Below are 22,711 nucleotides of genomic sequence, written 5' to 3'. Positions count from 1 at the left end.
AAATGGGCTATAGGCCCAGTAAAGAAAACAATGTCCATTTGTTGGGCCCATAGTAAAAGTTGGCCCAAAGTGAAGGATCTCTCCCTCTCTCGCTGGATCTTTCTCTTTCGCCCTCGCTTCTCTTTCTCACTCCCAAATTGGTCGACGCCATTGACAACCAGAGAAATCAAGTTCGAGCTTTTCTTCTCTTCTTGCTGTTTGAGGACGAATACCGGAGAGAGAGAGAGATGGCGGACTATCACTTTGTGTACAAGGACGTGGATGGAGCATCGACCCAGTGGGACGACATACAGAGAAAGCTAGGGAACCTTCCACCGAAGCCACCGCCGTTCAAGCCGCCGAAGTTCACACCAGCTCAGGACGAAGCTTCTCTTCCCAAAGACAAGTCCTGGATCGATGAAAAATCCGAGCAGGACCTCGAAGACCTCGAGGACAATCCCGATCTCGACGACGATCGTTTCCTCGAAGAATACAGGTCCTTACAGTTCAATTTTTACCGAATTACTCTTTATTTACTTGAAAATGAAACCGTAAATGTGAAAAATTGGCGGTTTGGACAGGAAGAAGAGGCTGGCGGAGCTGAGAGAAGCAGCCAAGGTTGCGAGGTTCGGATCGGTGGTGCCGATTTCGGGATCGGATTTCGTGCGGGAGGTGTCGCAGGCGCCGCCGGATGTGTGGGTGGTGGTGATTCTGTACAAAGAAGGAATCCCCGAGTGCGGGGTTTTGATGCAGTGTTTGGAAGATTTGGCGACGAAATATCCGGCAACGAAATTCGTCAAGATAATATCGACGGACTGCATTCCGAACTACCCTGATCGGAATGTTCCGACTGTTTTAGTGTACAACAGTGGGAATGTCAAAGCTAATTACGTCGGCTTGCAGAGCTTCGGCCGCAGATGCACTCCTGAAGGTATTTCATTTATGCTTTATTTTATTTATACAAAGCGATAATTATTTAAAACTAATCTAAACTGCGGGAAGAGGATTCGGACTCAATTTCATAGGGAAACACATTCGCTCCAGCTAATGTAGTTACACTATGTCTGCAATGAAATTTGAAGCTTTTTAGTTAACATATGGTTCAGAAGTGCTTTTCAAATCTTAAAGCGGTTTTGGTGTTTTGTGGAAACAAAAATCTATTTCATCAAAAGCTCTTTCAGTCGTTTTAAAAACACTTCCAAACGAGCCATCATAGGTTATGTAGAACACAAAATATTGTGGGAAGTGGATTCAAGTTAACATGGACTGTGAGGAAGTGGAGTTTTTCGTTTTGATAAATCTATTTCATCAAAAGTGCCTTCAGTCATTTTAATGCGAGCCACTTAAAACTCTTTTGAATAAATCTTTCTGTGCTCTGCTGAAATATCAGGTGTGGCATTACTTCTGTGCCAATCAGATCCTGTACTTAATGATGGCCTGAGCGGAAATGATCGGTCGAGGCAAGCTGTGATCGACGGAGTTCGCAAGAGGTTTATAGAGAAGGTTGTAACAGAGCATGAAGACGTTGACGATGGATCCTCGAGCGATTAGAACCTGGGTAACTATATTTTGAGTTTCTGTAATAGTTTGGGTTTAGAACTTTTGCACTCGTTTCTGTAAGAGTTTGAGTTTCGATTGGAATCAGATGATTTGTTTTTTCGTCTTTCTTGTTCTTGTACGGTAGTATTGGTTTCTCCTTCGCGTTAAGCACAATGCACATATCGCCATCATCTCGATTTGGAGCATTCCTCGAATCACAGTCGATATTTGAGCTGCTAATCTTCCAAGAACCTAAAAATAAGCCAGTGGCTCAAAGCAATCCACAATCTCTGTGGATCTTAGTAAAAAATCAACAAAATTCACTCTGAAAACAAAAATGCAACACTATCTTGTATCTCCTACAAACACCAACCCGGCCCTTGGCATCGAAAACTTTCCACCGCAGGCCATCAAGATCAATGCGTCTCAGGCCAGCAAGGGCTTTCTGTACGAACATCAAAGTACATATTCCGTTAAACACAAAGTCTCTCTCAGGACATTCCGTTAAGTTACCGTAGGAATTTGATTAATTTGACAATTAGGATTAAAAAGTCAGTTTGAAACCCAAAATGAGAATCGGGGTTTTCTTTCGGTTTGATCTGAAATGCAACACAGGTTATAAATTAGCAAAGTTTATGACATTTTTTTTTTTAAGTCGAATATCACATGTTTACTTACGTAAAATTAACAATTACTTCGTTCCTTGTTTTCAGATTCATGAATTTTCGAGTGCTGCTAAACACTTTGTGGTTCTCTAATTCCAAATCTTAGAACTCATTTTTGTTTTTAAAATAATTAAAAGCCGTTTCAAAGAAAATATTTTTAAATCCAAAAACACATTAGATGCTTTACTTTTTGTAGAAAACATTTCAAGTACCTTTTAAAAATTCACTTATAACTTTATCAAAATTTGATTCCAAAAATATTTTCACCGAAATGGCTGAAATAAAAACATATTCAAGCAAGTCTTTATTCTTATTCCTTCTCCGCTCAACTTTAATATTATTTGTTGTTTTTACAAAATCAAATATAAAGTATGCGGGAGACTGAAAATAGTACTAAACCAAAATATTTCTAGGATCAAGCATGGTTCGAACCGGTTCAAATTATGGCTACAACCATTCGAGATTCTTTCTGACTGAGCCCGGTTTGGACCGAATTGGTAAATGAGCTTTACAGAATTGGAGATTCAACAAAAATAAGCTCCATGATGGTTGTTGAGAGTCCACCAGAAAGCTTTGAATCTTCAATCAACAATGGCTATAAGCCTATACCTTTCGAAAAAACACCGAAATGTACAACTAATAAACTTGCTGCAAGGGAAATCATACGACTACGAAAACTAGCACAGTCTACAATTTACGCAGGACTCCGACCGCTATGCACGCACGCACGTAGTTTCTGAGGTGCCTCTGTTGACCGTATCATCATCTACCCACGTTTGGTCCCGTTTCGGACGTTTTGAGATCAGTATATCACCATAGGAAACATTTTGCTTCACATTCACATACCCTTGAGTTTTCAACACCTACAGAAAAAGAAAAGATAATGACGTGCTGCACAAGGTTTTGCATCGGCATGTTTGGAAGTTGCAATTTCGGTTCATGAATGTGGCTCGTGGACGTAGTTAAACGAAGATTCTAAACCATATCAGAAAGATCGTACCAGTAGCTCGTAAAACAGCCTTGCATTTTCTTTCTTTGTTCTTCCTTTCGAAACCTCCAACAAGTTCACTTCCTCCTTTCCTTGATTTTTACAATTTGGAAAGTGTGTATGCAAGTACCTTGCGACCATTCTGTATGCACGAAGTTTAACATGTTGAAGAAAAAATTGTACAAGAATGAATAACCCTGACATTTATGCCAAAAAGACTTTCAGGGTGCCGATCCACCATACCTGGTTCTCCCAGACAATCCCTCTGCAACAAAAAAAAAAGGGTTTCGAGATTCAGTTAGTGAGAAAAATATACGAGTAGAAGCTTAGCGTAATGAAAACAATTTGAGACTCTTACCCAGTTGCGGGTTGACTCCTTCGGATGAATCAATGTCCTGGGGCAACATAGAAATAACGAAGTTCGGAAAAGTAAGGAACAGCGAAAGATACAAACTGGTTCAATACTGGAACCACATGAGAAGCAACATAATAACGTGTAGCGGCATCAACACCCTACTTGCTCGTTGCAGACCTTTAGTTTGGTATGTGCGAGCTTGTTACGTGCGCTAAAGATGTTTAGTACCACAAATAGAAAGGTTTAGCGAGATGGCTATGCGGTATGCAAACACAATAATTATTACTATACCTCATTCAACAAATTAAAATCATGTTCCTGATCCCTGTCCAGAAATGGTACTTCTTCTGCATATCCAGATGGGGCAGCTTGCTCCCTGCTGCCCCGGGGTGGCTCCTCTTTCTCTATCCCTCCAAATGTCTCAGGTGTTAAGGTATCCATATCAACAGCGTCAGGGCTCTTTGGAGTCCCAAATGATTTCACTGATTGTGAGCGAAGAACGGGTGTTTCTGGTGCAATTTCTACTTGCTCTGACCTAACACCACTTGGAGATTCGGGTGCATGTAACTTTTCTGGAGGGGAAAATGGTTCTGCAGGTGCTGTAATCTTTAATTTCGTTTTGCAGAAGAGGGATCTAAGTTCTTGCGAAACAGCAGCTGCAAATATATGGTTAGCAACGGTTTCACGAGGACCATGACTGATGAAACATAAAGTAAATAATGATAGAAAATTACCAGGTACCAATGGCTCCGAGAAATCATGGCAAAGATTTGCAATTCGATTGGCTTTCCAGATAGCAAGGGCAGTTTGAGGAACTTTCTTTCTTTTAGAAACCAAGTCACTTGCATCATTTATGCTTTTCCTGATTACCCTGTGAAATTTTTTGTTACAAGTTTACAATCCACGGTCAACTTATAATCCATTGAAACATAAATAAAGACCAAAGCATCCTGAACGATTTTGTCAATACACGAAACAGAAACACTTCAACTAACACATGTAAAGGGGAAGTAAACCGTTACGTACTCATTAGGCAGGACTATCATATCATCCATGACACATTTTCTTTTCCTAGAAAATCGAGCAAACTCCTTAGAAGCCGGTGTATGAATAACCATAAACTTCGGTGCACCTACATTAGGAGAAATTATTTCGGACAAACTTGTTAAGAATGCGTGAAAGCTTTAATTTCGCATATATTGCAAAGCATAAGATGGAATTTAGAAAAGTGACAGGCCACTCGAAATAACGTCCAATTGTGTATGTTATGGTGCAAAATTAGCCCTTTACCACAGACGTATACAACTAAGGAATTGACAATGCTGTACCTGCATCGTGGATTTTGACACCAGGAGTTCCATCACTTGAAACAGAGAAAGGATCTCGATCTTCTTGCATGATAATTTGACGTTCTTTACTATCCGGTGAAATCATCTCGGGTAATTTTTTGGGCTCTCCATCATTATGATTTGCTTGACCAGATGAACAAACAAGTCCTCGAGGTTGCTTCGCCCCATTAAATGTATCAATGTCCATGTACTCTTCTTGAGAAACTGTACAACTCTGCAACTTTTCCATGCCAGCTTCTACGGTGTTTAGATTATGGTCTTGTACTATGTTTGGACATGTCTGACTTTCTGGTTGTACCAACTCTGGTTCCATAACCTCCTCACGATCAATTTGATGATCTTCACTGGATGATCTAAAATGGTGGGAAGGTTCTCTCTCAGTCCCATTGAATGTCTCAAGGTTCAAAACTTCGTGAGACAACCTAAGGTCTTGAAGCTTTTCCCCCGGGTTTGCTTGTCCTCGAATAGCAACTTCAGAAAGTGCTACATTGGGAGCCCTTAACTGTTCTCCATTAGTTTTTTGACCTTCACCAGATGGTTTAACTTGTCTAGGTTCGTCCTCAACTCTAAAAGTTGTTTCTAGGTCAGCGCTTTCTTCTTGGTAGAACATCTTCTCTTGAAACTTCGCCACAACTGCCTCTGACTTGGTTCCACTACTCGATGATCTTAGCTCCATGTCAAAGCCCAACCAGTGAGACGAAAGTATACTGAAATAAGACATACTTGTCAAACATAAGATTAAAGGAAAATATTGCAAAACTAATCTAGAATTTGAGCATCCGGAAAGATTGTACATACTCTTTGACTGGGGTGTCGCAGGCACCAAATTCCTCGTAATCATGCTGCGCAAACACAAACCCAGTCATATATGCATGTTTGCAATACAAATTAATCAAACCTATGAAAATGCCTATGAGGAAATTTGGAAATCATTAAGAACTAATTGTTACATGAAAATGAACGACTTGAAAAAGAAACATGAATAAGATCAAAGTTTAAAGACGAAGATTGATCAAGTGACGTACCATTTCTGAATAAAATTGTCCTCTTCCATTCCCCTGCGCACTATCTGTTTCACATCATGCTGAATCATGTAGAACTGTACAAAAAAGACCAAGTAAAATAGTATTCGAGACCGCAGATTAATACCTTTCAATGTGATTTCTTCATCAGCCACCACATTGCCTCTGTGAATTAAGCGAAAAAGACATGTTAAATACGAGTACTAATACAGGAATATCCTCACACAGTTTTATAAGTTACACAGCTTACCCACTGACATCTTCAATTTCAAGGATCCCCAGATCGAAAGCATCAAGTTCAAATCTGTCAGGTAGGGTAACAGCGTAATAAGGAGCACGCAGCTTATCTGCGCCTGCATTCTTTTTTGTACTGACTACAAATTTGTTGATTTTAACCAGCACTTCACTGCAGTCATCATACAGATATTCAACTTTCTTTGAGTATATTCGAACGACGCCAAGAAGAAGGTAGGCCAGTAACCTGTATGCAACAGCATCCCATTCATCCTGCAAAATTTCATCTGCGGCAACAGAATCCGGTTTTAGGATATTCCAGGCTCAATGCTGAATAACATGAATGATTTTTCCCAACACGAAACCTGATAAACTCGAAGCAAATGTCCTCAACCCTTATGAATGTAACACTTTACAAGGACATAATCCCATCCGAAAACTACCACTCCGAATAAACATGATCGAGTTGAAATAATACTTTTTACTTAAGATTGTGTAATCTGTTAGTCTTCCAGGTTCTGTTTCAAAATCCTTGCTATCATATCCACTTCCCCTTGCATTACCAAAACCCGAAACGCAAGTAAGACTGTCCAAGAAGCAATTTGCATTTTTCTTTTTGCCAATAAGTGAACCATTCCAACTCTTCTGTATATATGATTTGGTTTCTTCTAGCGAAAGACTTTGCGCAAAAGCATTCTAGAATTTATACAATCGACCCCACTTAATGGGATAAGGCTTCGTTGTTGGAAATTTTTCTGGTAACTTCTGTTTCGAAATTTTCTGTAATTTTTTTTTGCAATTTCTCCAAACAACAAAAATTACTACAGCAATAAACTTTTCCCAGATGGTTGATAACAGAGGTTGATGGAAAACCCAGAAACCAGATAACAAAACTGATCAACGTCAATGCAAATATGCATAATTAAGCTCCAAAATATGAGAAGAGAGAGAGAAGAGAGGAAACGAACCGACGGAGGAGGAGATGTCGGTCTGGTTGACCTGCGACCTCTTGAGCTTTTTGAAGGAGTAGGCGGCAACCCAAATGCCGCCCAACGGCCCCTTTCTCGACAGCAGACGCTGCGAGTAGAACATGGTCGCCTTTGAAAAGCTTCAAGCCTTTCACTCTCTGCGATTGGTTAGTGTACTCGCTTCTCTTCAGAGTCGGAGATAGGAGGAGGAAAAAAAAACAGAGGAATGCGGTTATGTCAGCAACCTGCTAACAAATGTATGTACGGGCCACGGAGGGAGGGAGGGAGGGAGGGAGTTAAAAGACAAGAAACGGTCGACTGGTGGTGTAGTGTGCCTTACAAGTTTCAGACCGAAAAAAAAAAAAAAAACAAATTAGCAAAATCATTTTTATTTTCAAAATTAAATGTTAAATTAGTGACAATAAAATATTTAATCACATTTACCAATTTTGGTCATTCGACGGAATAAAAGCGGTTTAACATTTGTATATGTGAATTTGTAAATAGATGTAGTCATATTGGTTAGAATAGATGTTTTCGCTTCAAAACACACGAATTTAGATTCTACTTTTTTACGTTTTCGTAATTTGAATTAATTTAAAATAAAGTAGTACTTATACAAAAGAATAAAATTAAAATGCCAATTAGTTAGCTGACAACTAATTCCCATATATGGTGGGCAGCCAAATTTGAATGCCATACCATTTTTATTACAAATACATAAATGATATTCCTATAAACAAAAATACATAAATGATAGAAAGGAAAGAAATTGGTAGGGTGTAAATTGAATTACCATATTTAAAATAAAAAATTAAAAGGAAAATATCTGAATTTGGAAATAAAAAGTTAAAAATTTATGCTAAGGAAAAGACAGAAGAATGCCAGGAATGAGGATTCTTTCCAGATCTCACTGTGAGGATTCCAGAAATCATCTAATTACGTTTTTTCATCGTACATTGTACGGTCAGCATTCATTATAAATTCTTTTATTTAAAATTGAATATAAATAATATATGATGAAAACTAATCACATGATATATGATGAACGAATATGATTAGAAAATTTCCTAAATCCTTACAAAAAAAAAAAAAAAAAAAGATTTGGAGATGATCATCATTTGAATGCCAGGACCAAGAAGATATTAAAGATTGTGTCAATTAACCGGCTGTAAAATGCCTAGTCATGCACTACGTGTCATTCCACCATCCAACTTTAACCACCCGACCAATCATTCAAAAACCAAGACACGTATTTTTTGTGCGCCGACCTCAAATTTCGAAGAGCAAACTTACTAGGTACGACTTACAACAGTGGCTTTCGGTATTAAACGCCCCGTTTGTTTCACCTCCTCGGCTAGGATTATAATATGGTTGCTTAGAGGCCCAAATCCAAGGCTGGAGGCCCAAATCTCGGGCCTCGCTGCGCGCGGCGGGGTTTTTCAAAAATCTAAACCCCTAGAGAGCTCCACCCATGTCGATCTTTCTGAGACGCGCGCTCTCATATCGGAACGTCCTTCTCCTCCGTAGCTCCCCGCTGCTCAGTCGCGAGCTCCGTCAATGCAAACCCGAGCCACCACCATTAAGTCGGAGAAGTTTAGACAGCGTAGTTCTGGAAATGTAGTATATATTTAGTCCTAAAAAAGGGCCAGGTCGTTGATTCTCCAAAATCATTGCACGATATCCATCTAACAGATTAACTTGACGATCTTCTGCACATTTACCATCACATGCTTCAATTGCAAGTTTATACATGTTAATAACGCAAAATACTATGCAGTAAGATATGATCCTTCGTTGCGATGAGCAATTCTACCAGTACTATTGGACAATTAGTAATATCTCTAGTTTCCCGGTCTGGTGATCTCAGGAAGAAATTTATCATTAGTAGTACTGAAGACCAAAACAGTGAGGGATGTAGAACGATCACTCGTGCTTGGTATGTGAATGCGGATTCTAAAGTTTGGCCGCTTTGCAGCACAACTAAATAGGTTCTTGGTTTCTTTTACAGGCAATGGATACGAAAACTACCCCAAAGACGACATAAAAAGATGGGAGAAAGAGGTGAGTTTAACTTAAGAACACACTGCTCCCAAATTGATATGGGGTTTGGCTACAATACACCGGAGTATGGCATACTCCAGCACCTAGGGCCGTTATATACAATTAGATTCAATTCAAAATTGGATCTAACGGTTATTGCAGAAAATTTAATTGATATGATGCAAGTTTTTGTTTTTTGGAATGGCTACATTTTCCAGGTTGATGAGTTGACTAAAAAGTTTGTCAAGACAGCAGAGGACTTATGCAAGGCAAAGGAGAAGGAGATCAGTTCAGGCTAACAGGTGGTGTTTTCAGTGTATTTTGAATCTGTTTGGCGCTCGATCCCACTCCCTTCCGAAAGAGCTCTACCCGAGTTCGTTTAAATGGTTACAAAGATTTAGTTTCGATTCAAACCAGTTAATGGCCCGCTTGGTAATCATTTTGTTTCCGTTTTAATTTTTGGTTTTCGCTGTCCCTTATGACGAGAACATACAACTGCGGGATCAAAACCTTTACAATGAAAAGAAATTGACTCTACTAAATACTTCAAGACGAAGTATTCCTGGAAACCTCTCTATACACCATCCTACTTCACCGGTCACTACCGTTCATGACACCCTCTGTTTACCGAATAGTGCCTCCTTCGTCACGAGCTTTATACCTCTCACCCAAAGCTTGGCGGTTTCAACTCCGCCTTCACACACAAAATGCACCTCCTTGTTCTTGGTAGTCACCACCCTAAACACTCCGGGTTCATCTGCATCGCTCTGGCTCCTCCTATTCCTCTTAAAGGCTGGACTAGGCCCCACCTCCGCATCCCGGCATTTCACATTTCTCCGGTCCGACTTCCCCCAGCACAGCACCCCTACAGCTCCCACCATCCTCACCTCTTTCCCATGAGGGCTTCCTTTCCCTCCCTTTGTATGCTTCCTGACACGTGCCCCACCTAGCACCAGCTTGCGAGCTAGCTCATCTAGTATCACCCGCTCCGCATCATTTTCCAAACCGCCGCTTTTCCTCGCAAGTGAAAGCGGTGTTTCGCCTTTGGCATTCTTGACATCCAAGTTTGCTCCGTGAGAGATCAAGAGTTCACACACGAGACCATAACCTTCCCTAGCCGCTAACATGAGCGGAGTGTTACCATCTCCGTCAGGGACATTCACATCATATCCCCTACTTGTTAACAATTTGACTGCATCGACATCCCCACGGCGTGCTGCGCAGTGCAGAGCGTAGAACCCTCCAGCGTAACGATTGCCCTTTTCTAGCGCATATTCGAGCATTACCTTCTCAAACAGGTCACGGTTTTGGCTTATTTCTGACAGAGTAATTGCAGTCTCACCAGACTTGTTACACAATTTTACATCAGCCCCTGCATAAACCAAAAACCTGAATGCTTCAACGTGTCCCTTCAAAGCAGTGATCATAACGGCTGTGAAACCTTTACCGTCTTCATAATCAATGTCAAATTCTCCTGAAACAACTACGGCTTTCAAGGCCTCAATATCGCCAGCTTGAGCTGCAAACATTAGGGGAGAGAAAACAGAAAAGTTGCTGGATTTGGGCATCTTTCCGTCTCTTATTACATACATCAACGCCTGCTGAAAACCAAGGGACCACCCAGCTATCCTGGCAATCGAACTAACAGACTGACCAGCCGCGTTAGCCAAGCCAAAATCAGCACCAGCTGCCGCCAATACTCTGAGACATTCTTCATGCTTGTATTTTGCGCAGATCATTAGAGCTGTCTCGCCGGAATCAGTCTTGGAGTTCACATCACATCCCGATTCAATTAAACATCGAACGACTGTTGGCAAGCCAAGGCGGGCAGCCATGTGTATCGGATTAAACATGGTACTACCAGTTGTTTTAACGGGTGATTCTACATTGGCACCGCAACTTAAGAGCGAACGGACTGCTCCTGCATTACCGCATAGAATAGCGTGGTGCAGGAGAGTTCTTCCACAATGAGGGGTATCCGGAGAACGGCCTTGGAGGAGCATGTGCAAGACAGAACCGCTTGCTTCAAAATACTCCACTGCACACCAGGTAATGGGATATGGCTCCGCCAGCCCTGCCCCAACCCGCAACTCTTCCCCCGTAGCTGAGTCCCATGACCATGCTCCCAATCTCACATTGACATCTGTCCTCACGCCGGCCTAAAAACAAGCGAGGGTTGTTAGTCATGTGGAGTGAAAAGAAGAAGGATACAAGGACAGTAGTAATTTAGAAGATGAAACAGTAACAGTACTATTGACTTGTCAGAAAGATAGAATCAGAATCATTTTCTGTTTAGATCTTGCTGCAATCACAGAACCGTGTACCACTCTATTGGAAGAGGATCTTCTCCGGATTCACTTTGTGGGAACCCTAGGATCCCCACATTCTAGCCGTTCATCGTACATCATTGTGCGGCCAATTTTCATTAGGTACTCTATCCTTATTGAAAGGTACAAATCCAGCTGTCCAGGTTAATGCACCTCCTTAGAGGGGGCCTACGGTTGGAATCTCAGTTGAAAATTACTTACCTACAACAATCAAACTTTATCTCACTAAGCGGGGTTGATCCTGTCGAACCCTCGACCTGGTGGGAATCTAAGGTTCACAAAACCACCAGGACACAAACAACAGGTAAAAAAAAAACGCAATTTCATTTAGGATTCATATAAGAGGGATTCGAAGTGAAAAACGAAGTGCCAACTACCTGACGCACTCCCCCTCCTCCTTTATCCAAGCTTAGGACCGGCAGCGGAAGATTAACTTACACTAGCCGAGTTTGAAAATTACTTCTCTACTATTCCTAAATTATGGCTTGCGGGGTCGTATCTGATCAATCTAATGATACATTTTAGGCTTAAGAATAAAGGGAAACTGACAGTAAAACAACCTGGCCGGCTCACCCTTAACTTGTCCATATGTCCATCATCGTTGATTTAAACTAAGCAAAATTGTAAGTGATGTGGGAATCACCTGTAGCAGCAAACGTACGATGGGGACCTGCCTACTCACAACTGCAGCCACAAGTGCACCACAGTCCACATTAGTGTGAAGAGCTGGCTTAGACGATTGAAGTAGCGTCCTATCAGCCGCACTTGCATCCACACCGCACTGCAATTGAGCAAGACGGACAATGATATTGTGCTTATAAAATCTGGTAAAGTATCGTAATAGTACTAATTCATAAGAGTGTCAGCTCTATGAACCCTAGAACATCATTGCGCTCGGTTAAGCACCAAGTTTTCTGAATTTACTATATGCTATCTGCTGTGGGATTCAGAAAGTTGCTGTTGAACAGCTCCTATGGGAAACTGAATACGACGCTCTACCTTCATGAGAGTGTCCACCACATCAGCAAACCCCCTGCAGCTGGCTGTGACAATGGCATGCACGGCAACATGGGGCCGGATAAAATCAGAGGCCATAAGCCGCTCCACGAGCCTAGCATGTCCATGACAACTTGCCTCCAACAGAGCTTCCTCACAAGCTGGTTGAGATGCTCCAGCTTTCAGTAGGATCTCTAGAATCTCAAGGTGGCCCTCTCTCACTGCTGCTGTTGTCGCGAAGCCCCTAAAGAGTTTCTGATTTACGTCAGCTCCGATGTTCTGTGATTCAAGAAACCGCCAATCCTTAGTACGTTACAAAGCAAGAAAAAGTAGCAATTCCGCAGGCAGACATAATACCATTCAATCTATCACATTCTTAGTTTTGTAAACACCTGAAAAATGCTTTGCAGAGAATGTGATTAAGCGGAAAACGCTTCAATCTCCTTCAATGGAGTATTAATACAACTTCAAAATCAGTTCAAATTCTACAATCCAAACAAAAAAAAGCTTCAAATCAAACGATATAATCGTAAAAAATGCATAAGTAGTTCAAAATAATTCAAATTAAACAGAAAAAGCTTTCAAATTCGGTGAGAAATCAACAATGTGAAGAACAAACATTCAAATCTCGACTTCAAGCACAGTGATCTGGCAACACACAGTCTAAAACCAAAGTTTGAATCACTCATTACCAGCAGTTTCTTCACCAAAGCGACGTTTCCAGCATGAACGGCGAGGAACAGAGCCGTGACGTCGGTTTTGAACTCCTCGTAGTCGATGCGGACTTCGCTCGCAGACTCGTCGCGCAACAATACCTCACACTTTCTCGTTTTGAGACTCACAGCGCCGACGAAGTTGACGTCCACGAAAGGATCGGCGACGCACTCCAACGCCGATTTCAGGTCGCCGGAGAGCGAGGCTTCGAGAAGTCGCTGCGAAACCTCGGCCTCGTAGTCCACCGGGACCACCTGTTTGCCGGAGAACACCGTCATTTTCCGGTGAACACGTAGCGGAATTTGAGCTTGGAGAGTCGCGGTCTTCTTTTCTGGTGCTGCAAACTCGAGTGAGAGATAAAGAAGAGAAAACTTCAAGTGAGCGCTAGAGGGAAAGGGGAGAGGTTGCAAATTTATCGGGAATGTTTTACTTTAAATTTTGATTTAACCACGGTTAGGAAAGACGTGGGTTAAATTATTTAACTCAAAGGTGGTGGGGTCCGAAGGCTTCTATGGGAGAGATTCTTCATTGTGCCGAAATCACGTCTCTGCATACCAAGTGTCATAATACAAGTGGTTAACAATTTATTTTTCAAATATCCAACAATTTGTATTATGACACTTGGTGTAACATATTGTCTCCTACTACAATATTGTGAATAGGTCAATTTGTTTAGACTGTAATTGGAGAAGGATTTTTATGGCACGCTTATAAAGTCACATTGGTGATTTATGTCAATAAAAATAACAATGTATGTCTCCTTTTACACGGTATTTTTTTGTTAGTTTTAAGTATGATAACGTATCCGTGTTATATAAGTTACTCTTCTTTGAGTTCTGTTAGTGTCACTAGAAAAAAAACTTCATACGTATGCCCTAACTAAGTTATTTGTAGGCTGTATCTCACAATTGTATTAACTCTTTGTATTTTGGTTCTGTACAACCTCATATTGATTCCACTAATAGCTTGTTTACTTACCATGATTGAGAATACAATGTAGGAGTGTCATTGTTATTTCTCACATATATAAGTGAATCTCACATTAAAAATATGCATTTAATTCTCAATATTTTCAACCATGCAACGTTATTAGACGGAGTAAATTTATGTTATTCATGAGATATTTTGTGTCATTTTCATATCACTTTTTATGCATTAAAATATAAGTAACGTTCACTACATTGAGTAAGCAGATCTAGTCAAACAGCCTTATCGAAGATTTACTCATGTCACAACGCCAGTAGACTAGTGACTTGACTAACTAACTCCTGAGTTGGCTTGAATCACGGACAATTTTCATCAAACACCTTCTATGTAGTTTTTTTAATTTTTTTAGTTACATTAGAGCAAACTGAACCGTAACATATTCTAATCTTTACCCGTTACAACATCTTCCCGCACCATTTCTTTTCTTTAGAGATGCATATTATTCTCCTAAATTTATTAGCGAACTATATACTGTGAAGAAAACAAAATTGCTGGTGTGGTAGCATGGCCTAGTATATGAGCATCCAATGCAAAATTGGACATGTAAATATATACATGCCAAAAATATGAAATATAAAATACATGTCGGTGTCATGTAATACGGGGACAAAGGCACACACAGTCCATACTAACACCGTTATGTACGGGACACGAAGAGATACATGTATATACACAATGCAGGCACCCCATGCAATGTCTAGAAGATCTTTACCAGCACCAGTACTCGACAGTCCATGGTCTTGGGTAGTCCTCATCCTAGCAGTTGACGAGCTGGTCAGAGGTGTTAATTTGGCCTATCTGAAAGACTGAAGCCATGTATAATTAAAAGAGAGTACTGAAAGCAAAAGGGAAGAATAAAGTTACTGCCTGCATGGTTCTGTACGTCTCCCATGCAGTCAATTCAATACGAGTACTGAAGAAGCCACCTCTCTCTCAGTCTCTCTCTGGAGAGTCTGGAACCTTGAACGCTTGATATTTTCGATGGAGGCATCTTTGATATGATCCATGAGGAGGAGGGCTTCTTTGTAGTTTCTTCTGCTATTATATATATACACACGTGCGAAGCAATTGCAGTAAAAAAAAAAAAAATATATATATATATATATATATATATATATATATATATATATCTTCCATGCAATGCATGGATGGTTCAACGCCTTGTCGCATACACAACCACTCGCGAGATTAGTGGCTGTCATGCAGCTGCTTGTGGACATTTCAGGATATGCAATTACGTATTAATAATTTACTACCAACAACGTATAATCAATGTTTAAATATCAGAATCGATCGGAGAAAATTTGTAAAAATATTGATGAATATATCAATGTTGATTATCTACTTTAAACTACAATGACAATTCTCTTAATATCACTCTTTCAGATCTTAGTAAGATCCTTCTTATTTGTTGGCAGCTTCGTGGCGGACGCAATTGCAATCAGAGGACATGCTACAAATGATTTGCAAGTTTGGTTTTATGTTTTGCCTCATGAATCTTTGTATGCCTAGCAGTTTGACTTCTCTAGGGTTGCTGTTCTGTCTCCTCCTTGTAATTTTATTCTTTCTTATTGAAAAAATTATAACTTGTTTGGACCGTCGTCTATCTTGTTTTCTCTTTCTGATTTGATCTTGTTTGACTCAATGAGATTAATTAACTTATTATTTATTAATTAGTATAATTTAATTAGTCTCGAAATATGATAAAGAGATGCTTCCACGAATGAATCCAACAATGTCCTTATATAGTTGTTAGTGATAGCTCCTTGGTACTGGTGACAGTTACCAAACGGTTAAAGGTTGAGCTGATCTACTACTAGCTAGGACCAACTATATAAAATTTAATCAATTTCTTTGTAATTATTCTTACTTAAAAAAGGAAGAAGAAGAAAAACTAGATTAAGAACATCATTCATAAATCATATTTACATGCATGCTCAAACAGTAAACTAATTATATATAGGATAATATAAATATAGGGTTGATATGTAACATTACTTTTTTTACACAATTTTGGCACACGTTTTGTGGGACTCATATCGTAATATAGTTTAACGATCTAAATCGTCTATCTTTTAGAACATCATTTATAAATCATACTTGCAAAAATTTAATTAGACAAATGCAAAACCATTAAGACATTCATTTGTAGTGAAGAAAATAGACGAATACGGTTTTACAAAGAAACCTTAAATCCTTATTCCCCGTAATCATACGGTTTCAAATTTAATGATTTTTAGTAGAACTGGTATTTAGGAGAAGATCTAAAATAGAAACGTTCCGATCGTTGAAGTATATTTCGAAGTGACCCACACAAAAACACATGTCCAAAATTGTATAAAAAATTTGAGTGTCACGCATACGCAATATAGGTCAGACACATTTGACTGTGGAGAGAGTAAGTATAAAATCTAAATTTTTGGGTCTCGTCTCCACATACGCAACAATTCAGCCGCATGATTCGATCTGTATGAAATTAAAAAACAAAAATAAATTAAAATTCATTTGCCAAAATTATGAACAAATTTTTTTCAAATTAAGCGTGAACTAATTAATGTGAAACACTAATTCTCTTATTGAGATCGACACAGGTAGTTGACATATGTGATAATACACGTGCATGCATGCTGAGATTAATGTCAGTACGAAGTTTCCTGTCTATGTTCGAATTTTGTATATTACATTACGAGTTCAATTATTCATAGATCCTATGGTTCAAAACTATTTTGGTCACCTATAGTTCGGTCTTTAATCTAGCGATGGAAGAGAAAGTACAACAACAAAGTTAAAATTATCACTTATTGTTGGATTGAGATCAAACGGTGAATGATGATAATTTTCTTAAATCATAAAAGAATGGGTATGATTATATGCATATAAGCTACGATAAAGGAGATTTTAAATTCGCGTAAAGAGTATGAAGCATACTGTTTTAGTCAACTTGTTCATAAGTCTACAATTTTTTGCCAAGTCTACAAATAAGTATTTCTTTTTAGTTTTAGGGTAAATTATTTCAAAGAGAATTTTGAGATTTAGATGTTAAGCTTTGCTAATTTGATCATTCTAATCTAAACCACATTAACGGTAGGAAGAAGTGTTCAATATATACAAAGATCCTAATTACTGAGAGATTTTCAATGTACTGAGAACATAACTTGGTACATTAAGTGTAATAATACAATTGGTTAGAAACTTAAAAAAATAAAAAATTTCAATTAATTGTAATATGACGCTTAATGTACCAAACCGTGTTCTCGACACATTAAATTCAATTTTGCACTAGTTTGCTTGGGCCCTCAAAATTGACCCTGACGAGGAACTAACTAACTGGGCCCTCAGAATCTTGGGCCTGCCGGTGTGTTGGTTTTGGAGACTCGAGATCATTCAAGTTGTTTTCCACGATTGGGACAACTAATGTGTTTGCTTCTTCACCAATTCATGATCCCCAGCTTTGTTCCTTTTTAAATATTTATTTTTCTTCCTAATTAAGCCAAACCACTGTCCACCTGGACAAATCAGGCTTAACCTAACGTCTTCTCAGTGCGGATTTCTTAATTCAAATCATTAGTTCTCTAAGTTTTTGGAGACCATTTTGTGTGTACAGTATCTCGGTTGCAAAAAGGCGCATAACTGAAGAAGTTAAGATTCCAGTGTAAAATCAATTAGCATTATAAGAAGTACCTCAATTACTTATGTGAATATGCATGTTCCTCCTTTTCCGAACGTGGGTTTTGCTCTCAATATGCCCCCTTACTATGACAAAATTTCAAGCCTAATACGTGGATAACACAAATCGGGTGATGTGAATCACGTGTGGTGTTCACCTTCACACATGAGACAACCTACTATGCTATCATGAAGAAAGTTGAAGCTTACTGTGAAAGTTTTGTGGACCTTTATAAGATTGCAAATGTGAACGATCACCACATTTTTTTTCTATTCTATTTAATTTTGTCTGTTATTTTTATTTACTTATTTGATTCAATGACTAGAATTAAATAGTGAGTACGTAAGAGGAGAAAAAAAAATGTGCGATAATAATTTCTCTTTCAAATAACTTTCATGCTCATTTTTTTTTTTGTACAAACGATATTACTATACTAAAAAAAAAAAAATGTTTAAACTTGAAATGCAGTATATCAAAGATAAAAATTCTATCCACCAGGGTAAGCCACCAACTGCAGTGTCTTTTTCCTTTTCCTCCAGTTATAATTAACCAATTCTGCATAAGTAAGAGTTGTCTTGAAGCCACATATATTTGCTTAAAGTCTCTAATTACTAATCAACCATAACTAAGTAAATTATATTTTAAGTTGCTTTGCTTAGCTTTGCTTGTGGTTCAATTACCACCCAATCATTCACTAACTGAATCAACATGCATGTTTATTTTCTATGCCCCACATATCGTCGTCTATACATAATCTTAGCAGCATTAGCATATGCGATGCTTCAAGGAGCCGAAATCCTTAATGAATGGTCAAAAAAATGAAGAAGTGATGGGATAAAGATTGGTTTGGTGGGAAAAATGTCTAATAAAAGAGACTAATCGTTTATTGGACGAGTAGTGCACTTTTATACACATGACAAATATTTATTAAACCATTACACTATTGTGACTAAAACTTGATTGCATCATTCACGTAGCAATTGTTTCACCTAGACCAACATAATGATATCTTCCCCGTCTTCCAAGTTTCCTTTCAACTTGTAATGATGACATTAACAACGATGGTATGCATCCAAATTAGTCTCAAAATGTGTGTTGTTGATACGCTGGAGCATTAAGTGGACGAGGAAAGTTAAGACCTGAAAATTGGTAAGGAATTTTGGTAAGAAAGAATCATAATGTCTTATATGAGTTGTAAAATTTTACTCTTCTTTTCCATGATTGTATTCAAGCAGTGAACTTTTATTTTTTCTGAAAGACGAAAGTCTCATGTGTTTTTCTTGCAGCATTTGATTGTTTTTTGTTGCAGATTTCGCGAAACATTCTACGGATTAATTGCATATTGAAAGTAACTGATATTACAGATTTTCTAGCCACACCACCGTTTAACTCTTGGCACCCAAAAAATTAGTGAAAATTTTAATTCCAGTTATGTTTTCGTCTGAAAAGACAATAAAGGACAATTAATCTCACCCAACACTCACGCCAGAACCAAAACCCTCAAAACTCTACTCCATATGGAACCATTATTTTCAAGATTTACTTGTGTTGTACGTTTGGAGAAATTTTGGTTTCGAGAAAATGTTCCGACATATCAGGATCGGAAAGTTTGATGAATTTTCGGTGGTGATAAGCCGAAACAAGCAGAGTTCGGTCAGGATCATGACTAACTGAGCAGTGTGAATATGTTCTCCAAGCCGAACTTCAATAGAAGGTCATCTTCAACCAATCCGGTCAAAGGTTATAGGGCTAAAAATGGCTTGTTTTGACACGAAAACCATCTCTAATCAAGGGTTAGGCCAAAGGGCTTATGGTCCTCATCTGGCCAAAAATGGGAGAACAGGCCAAAGGGTTGGCCAACAGCAATCAGCCCTATAGCCCAGCCCTTTAACGCCAGAATGTCAAACTTGACATTTTGCCAACCCTTCAGTGCCAAAATGTCAATGTCAAGCTTGACATTTTGCTAGCCCTCCAGTTCAGCTCATTTGAATGCCAATGGCTACATGGTGTCAGCATGACGCTAGCTAGCAATGACTAGCTGACGTCATGCTGCTGTTAGGTTACTGTTGAATTTTTTTTCTGGACGGATTTAAAAAAAAAATTCTAATTTTTTTTCTATAAATACCTAAGTCATTCCTACATCATTTCTCACATACTTTTTACCATTTCATACTCACATACTTTTTACCATTTCATACTACCTTATCTCATTTTATTTCAATTTTTCACATTCTATTCTCTAATCTCTTCCAATAATCTTTCCCTTAATTTTTTCAATAATTTTCAAATGACCACATCTGCAATGAAATGAAGGGTTTGGATCTGAAAAGAAAATGAAGCTCTTTGAAGGGCTTATAGATGGGTCTCAGAAGATAGTGTCAAGAGTAGTTTTCAAAGAAGTGAAGATGTTTGGAGGTGTGTGAATTCTACCCCAATATCTAGCCAATTTATTAACATTGGAAGTTGAAGATAAGAAGTGCCACATAAATAAGAATCCTATCTAAAATTTGTACAACCAATTATATATTGACACGTGACACGAAATCCTATCCGAAAAATTATTAAGATTACATAAAGATAAGAAATCTGGAGAGTTACTCACTTTAGCGACGCGTGACACTCGAAATCCTATCTGAAAAATTATTGAGATTACATAAAGATAAGAAATCTGGAGAGTTACTCACGTTAGCAACACGTGTCACTCGAAATCTTATCCAAAAAATTATTAAGATTATATAAAGATAAGAAATCTGGAGATTTATTCATTTTGCGACAAATGACATTCAAAATATGTCCGAAAACCTTATTATAATATGGTAGTTTAATTTAATTATCCATATTAATTCAATGAAAATAATAAATTATGTTTTGCCTATGGTCCCTTGATTCTTTCGGTTGGAGATGATTTTTTGTCAAATGACTATGTTTAGCCTATGATCATTTGGCTCTCTCGGTAGAAGATGTTATAAAATATAGACTAATACTGTTCATTAAAATAGAATTTATTGCAAAACCATAGGGCGAAAGGAAACCTTTTGGCCTCCTTCGATTGAAGTTGGCCTACCCATTCGGTCCTGTCAACCGAACGCAGTTTTTACATTTGACAGCTGAGAAAACATACTGCGGAAAGCTGCGATATTACACCCAGCTGCCCTCGGCGGATCCCAACCGCATCTCAATCAGCCGGGCATTGAACTCGCCATCACTGACCTTCAGCATCTCCCGCAGCGGCAGTGAAAAGCCGTGCTCCACCAGCAACCGGTGCCTTGGCTTAATCTTCCCCTCCAAACTAAACGAAAAGTACTGCGGAAACCTCTTCAGTTCCGCCACGTCCCTCTTCATCTCCTCCAGAAAAAAGTCAACTTTGGGCTTGTAATTATTGTTTATGCTGAAAGTCAACAGCCCCGGCGACCTTATCACCATGTTCACCACCTCCTCGTAGCTCAGCCCCAAGTTCTGTAAATACTCGATTTTGGGCAAAAGGGTAAATTCCACGCTCGAAACCAGCAGCACTGTCGTCTGGCACGTGATGGAGCTCCGACCCGAAAACCCCAATTCGGTCAGGAACTTCAATGCGGGTCGCAATTGGCTGTCCAAGTCGGAGACTAGAAGCCTCGGGCACCTGATTATCGACTTCCGGATATCCGGGAAAGGGATTCGGACCTCGGTGAGGAGGAAATCGAAGATTGGGTAGAGGGCGGAGTGCGGGTCCACGGTGAGGAGCTGCGGGTACATGTCGAGGATCCGGCCCTGGGCAGAGCGCTCGATGCCCATGGAGGAGAGGCAGCCCTCGACGGACTTGAGGGAGGAGAGAGGGCAGGAGCGGAAATCTGGGTTTTGGTGGAGGGCTTTTTCGGAGTCGACGTTGAGGTGGGTTTCTAAGTAGAGGACCTTTTCGCGGAAGAGGAGGCCGGGGTCGGCGGAGGTGTTGGGTGGTCGGAAAGTGAAGGGTAATTTGGAGAACTGAGGGTTGGCCTGAGGGAGTTGGAGACTGATTTGGGGATAGGGTAAGGGTTTTTGAAGGGTTTTAGAGATGGAAAGAGGGAAGCTTGGGGTAGGAAGGTTTGAGGTTGGAGATGGCGAATCATGGTGGCCGACGGGGGCTGTTTGTAGGAAAAGTGAAGGTGGTGGACAGCCCTTTATCCCATTAGCCGGCCCAGTCCGGTTCAATGTTTTCACTTCCTCTAAGAATATGCATATGATTAGTAGTGACAAATTGACAAATCATTTCTCAAAAGCCACATTAATATGATTATCACGCCAAAAATGTCCAAGAATTCTACATTTATTTGTTAACAAAATAATATTTTAAATTAATTTGATTTACGAAAAAGAAATTCAAACTCGGTTGTAAAGTGCATTTTCTTGATTAACCGGCTTAGTTCATATACATTTTAGAGACCTCTATATTTTGTATTATATTCTACGAAACTTATTCATTATCCTGATTAATCATCATCTACCTTCTTTTTAACAATTTCATTATAGAAATTTATTATTTTATTTGTTCACGAATTTATCTTCAGACTCAGAAACTGCTCGCTTAAATTCTTCATGATTCTTTTTGTTTTGAATAATTCTTGCATCCTCGTGAAAGAAGTGAACATTTTCCACCCGTACATATAAACAACACGTCTGAAGGAATCGTCCATTAAATAAAACTGGTCAAATGTTCAAAAGTTGGCATTGTTCCAAAATATACAAATTAACATAAACTTGTGGATGTGGACTCTCCAAGGTGCTTTTTTTTGGGTCCCAAACAAATGATATACAAAGTTCAAAAAGCAAAAGCTTTTTTTTTTTTTTTTTTTTTTTTATAAATGAAACGATAAATGATATATTCATAGCCAAAACCATTACAAGGCTAATCATGGCCAA

At 39.1% G+C, this 22,711-nt stretch overlaps 3 protein-coding genes and 1 pseudogene across 3 annotated transcripts; 1 reads left to right on the top strand and 3 right to left on the bottom strand.

The window, feature by feature from the left end:
* Nucleotides 1–129: 129 nt before the first annotated feature.
* On the top strand, nucleotides 130–1,642 carry LOC137739125 (uncharacterized). The gene is made up of 3 exons (XM_068478621.1): nucleotides 130–475; nucleotides 561–910; nucleotides 1,370–1,642. Exons 1-3 carry the CDS (start codon nucleotides 228–230, stop codon nucleotides 1,528–1,530), a joined length of 759 nt encoding a protein of 252 aa, XP_068334722.1. The 5' UTR covers nucleotides 130–227; the 3' UTR covers nucleotides 1,531–1,642.
* A 1,254-nt stretch (nucleotides 1,643–2,896) lies between these two features.
* Nucleotides 2,897–7,223, bottom strand: LOC137739246 (sister chromatid cohesion 1 protein 2-like). The gene is made up of 13 exons (XM_068478802.1): nucleotides 7,100–7,223; nucleotides 6,148–6,418; nucleotides 6,025–6,062; nucleotides 5,901–5,944; nucleotides 5,674–5,717; nucleotides 4,855–5,582; nucleotides 4,553–4,658; nucleotides 4,261–4,397; nucleotides 3,818–4,182; nucleotides 3,530–3,566; nucleotides 3,415–3,436; nucleotides 3,184–3,313; nucleotides 2,897–3,046 (listed from the first exon to the last, which is right to left on the bottom strand). The coding sequence occupies exons 1-13, from the start codon at nucleotides 7,221–7,223 to the stop codon at nucleotides 2,897–2,899; spliced, it is 2,196 nt and encodes a 731-aa protein (XP_068334903.1).
* A 2,527-nt stretch (nucleotides 7,224–9,750) lies between these two features.
* On the bottom strand, nucleotides 9,751–13,457 carry LOC137739245 (uncharacterized). The gene is made up of 4 exons (XM_068478800.1): nucleotides 13,158–13,457; nucleotides 12,469–12,744; nucleotides 12,113–12,250; nucleotides 9,751–11,301 (listed from the first exon to the last, which is right to left on the bottom strand). Exons 1-4 carry the CDS (start codon nucleotides 13,455–13,457, stop codon nucleotides 9,751–9,753), a joined length of 2,265 nt encoding a protein of 754 aa, XP_068334901.1.
* A 7,425-nt stretch (nucleotides 13,458–20,882) lies between these two features.
* On the bottom strand, nucleotides 20,883–22,003 carry LOC137738699 (transcription termination factor MTEF1, chloroplastic-like; annotated as a pseudogene).
* Nucleotides 22,004–22,711: the final 708 nt, after the last annotated feature.

Source organism: Pyrus communis, chromosome 7 (assembly GCF_963583255.1).
Source record: "Pyrus communis chromosome 7, drPyrComm1.1, whole genome shotgun sequence".
NCBI classification, from domain to species: domain Eukaryota; kingdom Viridiplantae; phylum Streptophyta; class Magnoliopsida; order Rosales; family Rosaceae; genus Pyrus; species Pyrus communis.
Note: the sequence above shows the minus strand (reverse complement) of the source record. Positions and strands in the feature narration are given on the sequence as shown.